The sequence below is a fragment of the Lytechinus variegatus genome, chromosome 4 (assembly GCF_018143015.1).
Source record: "Lytechinus variegatus isolate NC3 chromosome 4, Lvar_3.0, whole genome shotgun sequence".
Taxonomy (NCBI): Eukaryota; Metazoa; Echinodermata; class Echinoidea; order Temnopleuroida; family Toxopneustidae; genus Lytechinus; species Lytechinus variegatus.
In genome coordinates, this window is record NC_054743.1 from 50,180,123 (window position 1) to 50,192,334 (window position 12,212).

A 12,212-nucleotide genomic window follows, 5' to 3' on the forward strand; every position below is an offset into this window, starting at 1 on the left:
ATATTGATTTATTCTTTCAAACAGGTTTGATTTCTTTTGGCATTTATTACTAGTGTTCAAATTAAAAAGAGCAAAGGCAATGTTTTAAGATTACCCAATAACAGATTTATTTGCAAACAACATACTGAATAATGGAAAGTATAACACATCAAAAATGCGTTAAGTCCTGAGAAGAATAATGGAATGTCTGTGGCTGCATCCGGTATACTGTAACAATATTAGACACAAGTTACTGCTGGTTTATTGCCACATCTTGCCATGGCACACTCCCGGCAGGACTGCAAAAGTAATTCTTGAGGTATGCGCGCAGTTCTTTGCCTGGTCGGGTCAATCTTGGCCCGTGCCCTGCTGCTTGCACATCTTCGAGCACGGCTTGGTCTCGCCATGCACCCGCGATGATCTGACCCTGCTCATCTTCCCGGTCGAGGTCAGCATTCTGAAGGTTGGGGTAACGAGTCCTCATGAGGTTGTGAAGGGTCATGCAGGCCTTGACGATCTTGGTAACTTTCGACGGTCTCAATCCCAGGGTTGTTAGCAGACATCTGAAGCGATTGGCGAATATACCAAACGCGTTTTCAACCACACGGCGTGCCCTGGAACACCGGTAGTTGTAGATCCGCTCGTCCCGTTTCAGGTGCCGATGAGGGTAAGGCTTCATCATGTATGGCCGTAGGGGGAAGGCGTCGTCTCCGACCATGTAGTAGGGTGTGTCCTGGTCGTCATTTGGTAGGGGATCCGGCTGGGGTAGTCCGATCGTTCCCTCACGCAGACCTGGCTCCAGTCGCGACCGGTTAAAGATGCCGGCGTCGGAATACGACCCTGGTGACCCCACATCCGCCCAGATGAACTTGTAGTCAGAGTTTACCACTGCAAGCATGACGATGGAAAAGAAGCCTTTGTAGTTGTAGTAAAGTGAGCCGCTCTTGGGGGGCTTCTTGATGGCGACATGTTTCCCATCGATCGCGCCACAACAGTGGGGAAAATTCCATCTGTCTCCGAATCCCTCGGCTACCGGGCGCCACTCATCTTCTGTCTGGGGAGTGGCCCACATCTCGTCCTCGTATTCGTCGTAGATGGCCTGACAGACCTCGGGGACGAACAGAGAGATGGTGTTGTGTGGGACACGAAACGCGAACGCCAGATCATGATAGCTGCTTCCGGTCGCCAAGAACCTCAAGGTGATCGCCAGCTTCAGCCCAGGATCCAAGGGGGTTCGATGCCTGCAACAGAAGAGGGTGAAATATGAATAAAATCAAACTAGAATAAATATGGATGGAAGACATTTCAGCACAATTTGACAGTAGGTTCATAAAGTGTAAACTTACGTTGTGGTCTTGGCAATGCGGGGGCCAACTCGGTCAAGCAACTCATAGAACATCTGTGGCTCCATGCGGAGGTAGGATTTGAAGTCGGCAGCGTGCTCGGCCTCGAGTTCCCTCATGAGCGTCTCATACTGGCCGAAACGAGGTCTGCGTAGGATCCACTCGCGCACCCACCAACGTCTTATTCTTCTGCCGGCCCTCTGTCGCTCCCTCTCGGCTTCTTCGAGCAGTGCTGCCAGGACCAAGTTGTACTGGAACCTCGCCTGAGCTAGCTCGTGTTCTAACAACGCCATTCGTAGTCTTCTCGGTGCAGCCATAGTGATGAACTGACCATTCCAGGTAGGGTGGACATATATATACAGGTATGGAATAGCTGACCATCGGCCCCCCAAGTCCGAGGTACACCGGCCGAACATCGGCCGGGCAGTGTTCGAAGCCCGTTAACAACCCGGCCGGTGATCGCACGGTGTCCTTTAACCTGCTCGGGTACCGGCCGTATACCCCCCGATGTCCGGCCGACCATCGGCCGGACATCGGCCGGTAGTTGCTGCCACATCGGCCGAAAAAAATCTCCACTTTTGAGACAGACTCCGGACGGTCATCGGCCGGTGTTTGGTCGGTCGCCTGTAGATTTCCGGACGGAGCCCGGTCACGTCACCGAGCTATGCCACCGATGAGGGGAGCTCGGCGACACCTCAAAAATCCACCGAGCTCCACCGATGCCGGACACCGGCCGGGCTATGTGACCTAGGCATAAAGGCCGGGGTATTTTGAGAGTTCATAGAGAGATCTCGGCCGTCGACCGCGCGATCGCGCCGAAAATTGGCACGCAGGTTGTCTGGGATGTAATCTACAAAACTGTATAGTAATTTATTTCTTGCGAATAGTTATTAAGTAACTATGCTAATATATGCGTAATTAGTATGCGAAATCATACTTTTTCCTCTAACCCGTAAATAAAGCTCCAAATGTTCTAATTTTTGGCATAGAAACTCTCTGTGGTGTTCTTAGCAAGTGTATACATGAAAAAAATTGCGATATCAAATCAATTTATTATGTATTATATTGGGGTTTTTTTTTCAATTTCTTATGTATTTATTTGTTTTAGGACCCTTTGTTTTTCATTGTTTTTTCAATGAAATTCGTTGGGGACTCTTCTAAGATCATAAACAGCATAACATACATTTAGACCAGCAAAACGAAAAATTATGATACATTTATGATTTTTGGTTGAAAACACAATTTACATTGACTTTGTACACGAAATCACGTTTTTGAGCAATTTTTTGTCTGACATGCACTTACATATCGTTGCGTAATTTCGGAATTTTGCGCGCCCAAAATATCGCGCGACTCGTTAAATGGGGGCCTCGGAGGCCCCCGGCCTTGATAGGGTTAAAATGTGATGAACGCAATTAAAACTCATCTTGGAAACATCAGTCAAGTACAATGACCGTAGAAACAGTAGTACAATGAAAGTGAAGCTATATTCGTGATTTATCTTTGTTAAGCATGGTGAACACTTTTTTTAAGGAAAGGAAGGAAATTCCACAATAGTGAACATCATTTTAGCACTTACCCCTAGAATCCTGCGTAGTGTGCCTTGCAGTTGTTTCATCTGTAAAAAAACAGAGCAAAGCAACTCAAAGGTTGGTCACATACTGTATATTGATAACAGATGTTCTTGAGTGACTCGTGAACAAACTAGGATTTGTTCCCCCTTTCTATGCAATCAAAAGTGATAAAATGAATACATTTACAGATAATTATTTTATGACAACTCTTTCTCACATAGTCTTTTATAATTTGTTGTCGCTGGAATCATGATGTAGTGGTTTGGACTATAACCTCTTAATAGGAACGTAACATTGCCATTCGAAATCTACTCAAGATCTTAAGAAATGTATCTACAGTGGTTGCACTCGACCCAGGAGACGTTAATGAGTTACCTAGTATATAGTATATATACTTTTTTCAATTATTAAGCGCTTATTGGCGATTCAACTATAGCTTGCACAATATTGGATTTAATCTGTTAACAATTACACAAACGTGTTAGAACAGTAGGTTTAGCCCGTGTGGTAGACGACTATTTGAGAACCAACCACGAATACATCAAATAAATGTAAACTATTGGCTCCTTTTGAAGAAACACCCAACATAACTTTTTCCTTCTTGGCACTTCTGTAGAAGAAAAAAAAACATTTTTTGCAATCTATGATTTAATTGTTTCCATTCAATGACGCTGATATAAAAACATTGCCCAAGGGTACGGTCTGAAAGTTTCATTGTACACTGTAAAAACTCTGGTGTTGAAACTGACACCAGTTGGTGTTTAATAGAGGACCACACCCTGAGGTGTTATAATTACACCCCAGATATTGAACATAACACCAAAGAGTGTAAGAACCAAATGTGGTGTAGTAGTACCTATAAGTGTTAAACACTGGTGTAAAATAACTGGTGTGATCCTCTATGTACAACGGTTGACACCACAGTTTTTGCTGTGTAATGACGAGGGGTGTTTCACGTACACGGAATAAATTGAAGTAAAACTTTGAATCGCACTTATATGCCTAGTTACGTGCGTTGTAAAAGGCAAGTCGGCATTGGTCAGATCATGCCAAGAGGACGCGCACAACTGCGTAATTAATGCTCGTTTCATACCATTTATGCGTCACCATTTGAATACGACTCTTAGTCATACTTAAATCGTTGTGACCCCAATCCCCCCCCAAAAAAAAAAAAAAATAATGATAATAATAATGATAATGAAATAAAATAAACTAGAACTTTAATTCGTCATGAGGACGAATTAGGTGATCTGTCTCTGAGTTTCATGATCACGAATACAATCACCATGTTTATTAAAGATCAATACTATGCTCATATTGAAAACGAAACTTTTATTACGAAAAAAACATGTGTAATACTCTTAAAAAGAGGGAAATGAGCATATATGTGAAATACATGTAGGTGTAGGCAATACACATTGTACATGTTATAGGCTTATTAAAAACGATTTTGATCTACTTTATTGTGCGATATTTGAACTTGTATACCTTGTAATGGTGATTACAAAATGGTGAGAACAAAATTGGAAAAAAAAAATTTGCCCACTTTTTGGTTCGAACCGTGGACCCTAAGGACGCAAGTCTGATGCCTACCCCTTGAGCTACACACTTCCCATAGACTTAACACATAAGCAAAACGAGAGGATCTGAAATCCAATTTTGCAAGTGAAATACGGGCATGATCCTGGCATCTGATCGGAAAACGAAAACCACATTTGCGATAGCTTACAATCTCAGCTACAACATACTCAAAGCTAAGAGAAAACCAACGAATAGAAATGGAGATATGGCTCGCGAAATAGAGGAATGTAAAATCCAGTTTTGATAAAAAGTCATTTCCCATAGAGATTGCACACAAAATGAGCGAAAATGACATGCCTCTATAACTTGCCATATTTCAGGATGATCCATTCCTTTAAAAGTGAATTAAGCCATCAAATTAGAAAGAGTATGTCCTCAGCTACAACATATTGAAAACTGAACGAAAATTGACTGATATTAACAGAGTTAGAGTCAAATTTGCATAATTATGATGACGTCATAAGTAGCAAAATGGGAATTTTGAGTTCTGACGCCATTTTGATGACGTCATGATAAAATTTCGGGTCAAATGTGACAAGAGATCACATCTCCCATCCATACTCTATTCGAATATGAATATTTAAGAGATATAATGAAGTTTGTATAGGCATGTTTTTGCACATATATTGTCTATGGTTAGTGCGCGCGCGCGCGTGCTGTAAACTTTGATGGAGGCTAATTCCTTTATTACTTGTCGTAGAAGGTTGATCAAGGTATCAAATTGTTCAGAATTATATTATCGGTGCATTGATATGAAAAAAATGGCGATCCTATGTTTTATAGTGCCGTTACGCGCGGGAACGCGCGCGTAAGCGTGAGCGCGCGCAAATTTTTGAAATGCTTAAAATGACCTAATTCGTACTCTGTTTTGGTCAAAAAGTGATTTTGGGCATTTTAAAATTTTGACGCGCGCGTACGCGCACGTCGTGACCTTTACATGACCTTTGATGACATGGGCGATTGACCCTTGACCTGAAGTTAATGTGATGTAAATATTGTTAATTTTCGATCATTGATAATGAAGATATGATTGATAATGTGATTTTACAAAATGGCGTCTAGATGACGTCATGATGACCTTTTGACCTTGAACTTGCTTTATACACATCACATGATAAGTCCCCATATCTGATGATATTTTGAAGATAATTGATAATGTAGATTTTGAGATTTAGTACTAACAAGAAAAGGGCGGAAAAATAAAAATAAATAAAGAAATAAAGAAAATTCGTACGAAATTAATAGTTGATCTGTCGATTGACAGATCACCTAATAAATCAGAATTAGTACCTGGCTCACCACAGGAAGCTCTTAATTCTGCTGCGAAACCCTGATACGCAAATAAAGAATCACTTATAAAGTGGATGTGCATAAATCTCGACGGTTCATAGGTTTGGATGAAAGGCTCCAGAAAACCCGTAAAGCTGTCAAGTATCGTTTCGGTGCTGTCAGCTTCGGATCTGCAGGCTATGTAAAGATTGTCAAAAGTGTCCTCGGTGTAAAAGCTGATAAAACTGATAACCAGGGAGCAGTTTTCGGCCATGTTTATACTCCATTCTATTCTGGCTCTTGGTGGGTATTCTCCAGGGTAGTTAGGCGTAGATATGTGCAGATGGTCCCCATCATCAAGAGTGAAATTGCCTCCTGTGAGATTAACACACGATTGAATTATTGAAGTCATGAACTAAATGTGAAAGAGTTTACCTTAGATTTATCAGAAAATATTAGAAAACTGCTCTTGGAAAATAACCTATTTCTAAAGTCATAGGCCTATACAAAAAAAAACTATTTTAAAATGGGGGTAAGATCATTGTGTACTTTTTTCACTTCTCACTTACAGTCTCTTTCACACGGTTATACCATAATGTTACCAGCCCCATGGTATAACCCTACCCTATTTATGGTTATTATTATTGCTTATAATTACTACTTCAATCATTATTGATGTTATTATTATTATTATTATTATTACCATTATCATTATTACTATGTTCAATGCCGGGTGCGTCGTGGTTTAGTGGTTCTGACTATCGCCTTTTAAACAGAGGGTCGTAGGTTCGAATCATAGCCACGGCGTGTTTTTCTTCACCAAGAAATTTATCCACACAGTGCTGCACTCGACCCAGGTGAAGTAAATGGGTACCGGCAGGAAGTAATTCCTCAAAAAGCTGTGCGCACCAGAATCGGTAGACTAGCTTAGCCGGGGTAATATAGGGGCGCCTTGTGCACCTAGCAAGGTAGATACATGCGCTATACAAATCCTATATCATTTATTAATGCAGACAATCTGATTTTATAGATTTGGTTTCCGATCAATAAAAATCAATAAAATGATCATACCTGTAGAGTACACATTCCCACTTACAGCCCACGGAACTGGAGTAGTCACATCTGTCAGTAAACATTGAAAGAGAAAATACACAATCAAAACTGAAGGGAGGATATTACGTAGATATCACACATTCTTAAAACAAATCAGTCAAATTGACTAGACCAGTAGTCAGCTGGGTGCAACTGATATGGCAATCCTTGATTGTCACATTTCTCTTTTCTATTAAAATACGACTAGAAAATAGTCAATTATGTCTAGATTAACAGTTGCACTCAGCTGCCCGTATTAATTGGTCATTTTTGACTGATTTATTATTAGAGTGCATGATGTGAAGATTTGATAAGTCCACTATTCACTACATCTTCGTTCTCATTGTAAAATGTCAACATTTTTGCAATTTGAGTTCTCTACTTGTAGTCATTTACGGGTTTAAAAATATCAAAGTATATTGAGAGAATAGTTTTTATTCTCGAGTTTCTTCTGGGTAGATTTTCTCGGGGCATGGTCTCTGTCTTGATAAGAACACAACACCCCCTCCCCCCCTCACCGTGATAAAATGTTGCTCAGGAAATGTTGTCGGTCTTGTGTACATACATATACCCGACTATTCCAGACTTAATCATGTCAGGAGATATCTGGTGTTTCTCAATGAGCGTCACCATATGGATGTAGAAAGTCCCTGTATACTTGCTGCAGGAAGTGCAGGTCAAATACTTATGGCTCCAATTTTAGACATCGTCAACGGAGTTTTACATATCAATGCTACTGATTTTGTTTTCGTAAAAAAAATGTTTAACAATGTAATCTCTCAAGCGGTTAAATAAGGTGAACAAATTGCAGTATCCACCAAATATTTTGTTTCCATTAAGTATAACAAAATACATTTATTGCAGTGTACATTGCATAAGAAGTATGACATGAAGTGAAAGAGGGAGGGAAACCCAATATTTAAATACCCTGTCTGAGAACTGATGTGGTGCTTGTTGCCGTCGTTGCTGTTGTTGTTGTTGTTGTTGTTGGTTCTTCGTGGATTTGCGTCACGGCTTCTGCTTTATCAAAAGGCACAAACATATAATTGTTTGTTCAAACTTGTCTTATAAATAAAGGAAGTGATCAATAAACAAGTCTCTCTTCACAACTTTTAATCATTTCACGTTGATAAAAAAGAGATGGAAATTGAATAACTTATGAAAGGTCTGTTTCAGACAAATAAATCAGTGATATTTGAAATCAAACATACAATATCTTTCGCATCATACCGAGTACCCATTTAGCACCTGGGTCGAGAGTGGCAAAGTGTGGATTGACGCCTTGCCGAAGGACGCTAGACCGTAGTGGGATTCGAACACACGACCCTCTGATTACAAGGCGAGAGTCAGAACCACTACACCACGGTTCTTCCACGGAAATTCCATGGAACTTCCTCCCTTCTTCACTTCGTGAAATTGGCTACATTGAACTTTTCAAGTCGTCCCTGATAACTCACTTATTTCAGCAGATGTGTAGTAGTTAGCTTTAATCATGTTATTTAGATGAGCCTGCGCCTACAAAATGTGGCGCAATATACATGCTGTGGTTCATCATCATCGTCGTCTACATGTTTAAACTAATTCTTCCCATGTAATGATCCAGATTCCGAATGCCATAGCATTTTCCCGTCAATCTGAAACCTCATCCACATCATTTGATCACAACATTCTCCTGGTCATGATATTATTGGTCTAATGGCGTGGACAAGAAGGTATTTTCCAATAAGCATAATGATATGGATCTGTATATAAAGCGTCTGGAAAAAATATTTGTGTGATCTAATGCGAGCATCAAAAAGGCGCCATTTGTGCCAATGATTACGCACAGCCCTAAGCACACTTTTACCACTAAAGTGATCAGGGATCCGTTTCAAGAAACTTGCCAGCACTGACAACTTGTCCTCCTCCGACAGTTACCATAGTAACAGTCAGAAGCCAGTGCCTTTCATCCAACTAAAACCAAGGATTTCACTGACACTGTCAGCACTGACTACTGCTGACAATTTTCATGAAACACCCACCGCATATCCAGAAAGAGAATCTCCGTTGAAAATGTCTTCAGCCAGCATTCAGAGCGTTTGTACGAACAACTAAATAATATCTTGGAATCCACATAATCAATCTTTAGTTCGAAATTCACTTGCCCAGGTTTAGACTTTGCGTGACAAATTAAAGCCTTTATCAGTTCTGGATAAGACTACTTATAATTAATCACTTCAGTTAAACCCTATCTAAAGGCCGGGGTATTTTGAGAGTTCATAGAGAGATCTCGGCCGTCGACCGCGCGATCGCGCCGAAAATTGGCACGCAGGTTGTCTGGGATGTAATCTACAAAACTGTATAGTAATTTATTTCTTGCGAATAGTTATTAAGTAACTATGCTAATATATGCGTAATTAGTATGCGAAATCATACTTTTTCCTCTAACCCGTAAATAAAGCTCCAAATGTTCTAATTTTTGGCATAGAAACTCTCTGTGGTGTTCTTAGCAAGTGTATACATGAAAAAAATTGCGATATCAAATCAATTTATTATGTATTATATGGGGTTTTTTTCAATTTCTTATGTATTTATTTGTTTTAGGACCCTTTGTTTTTCATTGTTTTTTCAATGAAATTCGTTGGGGACTCTTCTAAGATCATAAACAGCATAACATACATTTAGACCAGCAAAACGAAAAATTATGATACATTTATGATTTTTGGTTGAAAACACAATTTACATTGACTTTGTACACGAAATCACGTTTTTGAGCAATTTTTTGTCTGACATGCACTTACATATCGTTGCGTAATTTCGGAACCGCGTACCCGGGTGACGCAGAATTGGTCTCAAAAGTTGCGCAAGACTTGAAAGTAAAAAGTCAGCGAGCTGCGCGGTCAAAAATTTTGCGCGCCCAAAATATCGCGCGACTCGTTAAATGGGGGCCTCGGAGGCCCCCCCCCGGCCTTGATAGGGTTAAAATGTGATGAACGCAATTAAAACTCATCTTGGAAACATCAGTCAAGTACAATGACCGTAGAAACAGTAGTACAATGAAAGTGAAGCTATATTCGTGATTTATCTTTGTTAAGCATGGTGAACACTTTTTTTAAGAAAAGGAAGGAAATTCCACAATAGTGAACATCATTTTAGCACTTACCCCTAGAATCCTGCGTAGTGTGCCTTGCAGTTGTTTCATCTGTAAAAAAAAAAAACAGAGCAAAGCAACTCAGAACTTCAAAGGTTGGTCGCATACTGTATATTGATAACAGATGTTCTTGAGTGACTCGTGAACAAACTAGGATTCGTTCCCCCTTTCTATGCAATCAAAAGTGATAAAATGAATACATTTACAGATAATTATTTTATGACAACTCTTTCTCACATAGTCTTTTATAATTTGTTGTCGCTGGAATCATGATGTAGCGGTTTGGACTATAACCTCTTAATAGGAACGTAACATTGCCATTCGAAATCTACTCAAGATCTTAAGAAATGTATCTACAGTGGTTGCACTCGACCCAGGAGACGTTAATGAGTTACCTAGTATATAGTATATATACTTTTTTCAATTATTAAGCGCTTATTGGCGATTCAACTATAGCTTGCACAATATTGGATTTAATCTGTTAACAATTACACAAACGTGTTAGAACAGTAGGTTTAGCCCGTGTGGTAGATGACTATTTGAGAACCAACCACGAATACATCAAATAAATGTAAACTATTGGCTCCTTTTGAAGAAACACCCAACATAACTTTTTCCTTCTTTGCACTTCTGTAGAAGAAAAAAAACATTTTTTGCAATCTATGATTTAATTGTTTCCATTCAATGACGCTGATATAAAAACATTGCCCAAGGGAACGGTCTGAAAGTTTCATTGTACACTGTAAAAACTCTGGTGTTGAAACTGACACCAGTTGGTGTTTAATAGAGGACCACACCCTGAGGTGTTAAAATTACACCCCAGATATTGAACATAACACCAAAGAGTGTAAGAACCAAATGTGGTGTAGTAATACCTATAGGTGTTAAACTAACACTGTCAATTTAACACTGGTGTAAAATAACTGGTGTGGTCCTCTATGTACAACGGTTGACACCACAGTTTTTGCTGTGTAATGACGAGGGTGTTTCACATACACGACATAGATTGAAGTAAAACTTTGAATCGCACTTATATGCCTAGTTACGTGCGTTGTAAAAGGCATTTCGGCATTGGTCAGATCATGCCAAGAGGACGCGCACAACTGCGTAATCAATGCTCGTTTCATATCATATATGCGTCACCATTTAAATACGACTCTTAGTCATACTTAAATCGGTTTGACCCCAATCCCCCCCCCAAAAAAAAAATAATAATAATAATGATAATAATGATAATGAAATAAAATAAATAATTCAGAATTAGTACCTGGCTCACCACAGGAAGCTCTTAATTCTGCTGCGAAACCCTGATACTCAAATAAAGAATCACTTATAAAGTGGATGTGCATAAATCTCGACGGTTCATAGGTTTGGATGAAAGGCTCCAGAAAACCCGTAAAGCTGTCAAGTATCGTTTCAGTGCTGTCAGCTTCGGATCTGCAGGCTATGTAAAGATTGTCAAAAGTGTCCTCGGTGTAAAAGCTGATAAAACTGATAACCAGGGAGCAGTTTTCGGCCATGTTTATACTCCATTCTACTCTGGCTCTTGGTGTGTATTCTCCAGGGTAGTTCGGCGAAGAGATGTGCAGATGGTCCCCATCTTCAAGAGTGAAATTGCCTCCTGTGAGATTAACACACGATTGAATTATTGAAGTCATGAACTAAATGTGAAAGAGTTTACCTTAGATTTATCAGAAAATATCAGAAAACTGCTATTGGAAAATAACCTATTTCTAAAGTCATAGGCCTATACAAAAAAAAACTATTTTAAAATGGGATAAGATCATTGTGTACTTTTTTCACTTCTCACTTAGTCTCTTACACACGGTTATACCATAATGTTACCAGCCCCATGGTATAACCCTACCCTATGAAATCATTTATGATTATTATTATTGGTTATGATTACTACTTCAATCATTATTAATGTTATCATTATTATTATTACCATCATCATTATTACTATGTTCAATGCCGGGTGCGTCGTGGTCTAGTGGTTCTGATTCTCGCCTTTTAAACAGAGGGACGTGGATTCAAATCCTAGCCACGGCGTGTTTTTCTTCACCAAGAAATTTATCCACAGTGCTGCACTCGACCCATGTGAAGTAAATGGGTAACGGCAGGAAGGAATTCCTCAAAAAGCTGTGCGCACCAGAATCGGTAGACTAGCTTAGCCGGGGTAATATAGGGGCGCCTTGAGCACCTAGCAAGGTAGATACATGCGCTATACAAATCCTATATTAC

The 12,212-nt window shown here is 39.8% G+C and overlaps 2 protein-coding genes across 2 annotated transcripts in view; both read right to left on the minus strand.

The window, feature by feature from the left end:
• The window catches only part of LOC121414243 (CUB and sushi domain-containing protein 1-like), a 48,909-nt gene that overhangs the window by 18,926 nt on the left and 17,771 nt on the right, over positions 1 to 12,212 (minus strand). Inside the window, exons 15-20 of the mRNA XM_041607356.1 lie at positions 11,236 to 11,589; positions 9,981 to 10,019; positions 7,766 to 7,858; positions 6,818 to 6,868; positions 5,768 to 6,121; positions 2,902 to 2,940 (exon numbers count right to left, since the gene is read on the minus strand). Of these exons, the coding sequence (XP_041463290.1) occupies positions 2,902 to 2,940; positions 5,768 to 6,121; positions 6,818 to 6,868; positions 7,766 to 7,858; positions 9,981 to 10,019; positions 11,236 to 11,589 (930 nt within the window). The remainder of the gene's footprint in view (positions 1 to 2,901; positions 2,941 to 5,767; positions 6,122 to 6,817; positions 6,869 to 7,765; positions 7,859 to 9,980; positions 10,020 to 11,235; positions 11,590 to 12,212) is intronic.
• Positions 47 to 2,076, minus strand: LOC121414244 (putative nuclease HARBI1). The gene is made up of 2 exons (XM_041607357.1): positions 1,326 to 2,076; positions 47 to 1,220 (listed from the first exon to the last, which is right to left on the minus strand). The coding sequence occupies exons 1-2, from the start codon at positions 1,736 to 1,738 to the stop codon at positions 230 to 232; spliced, it is 1,404 nt and encodes a 467-aa protein (XP_041463291.1). The 5' UTR covers positions 1,739 to 2,076; the 3' UTR covers positions 47 to 229.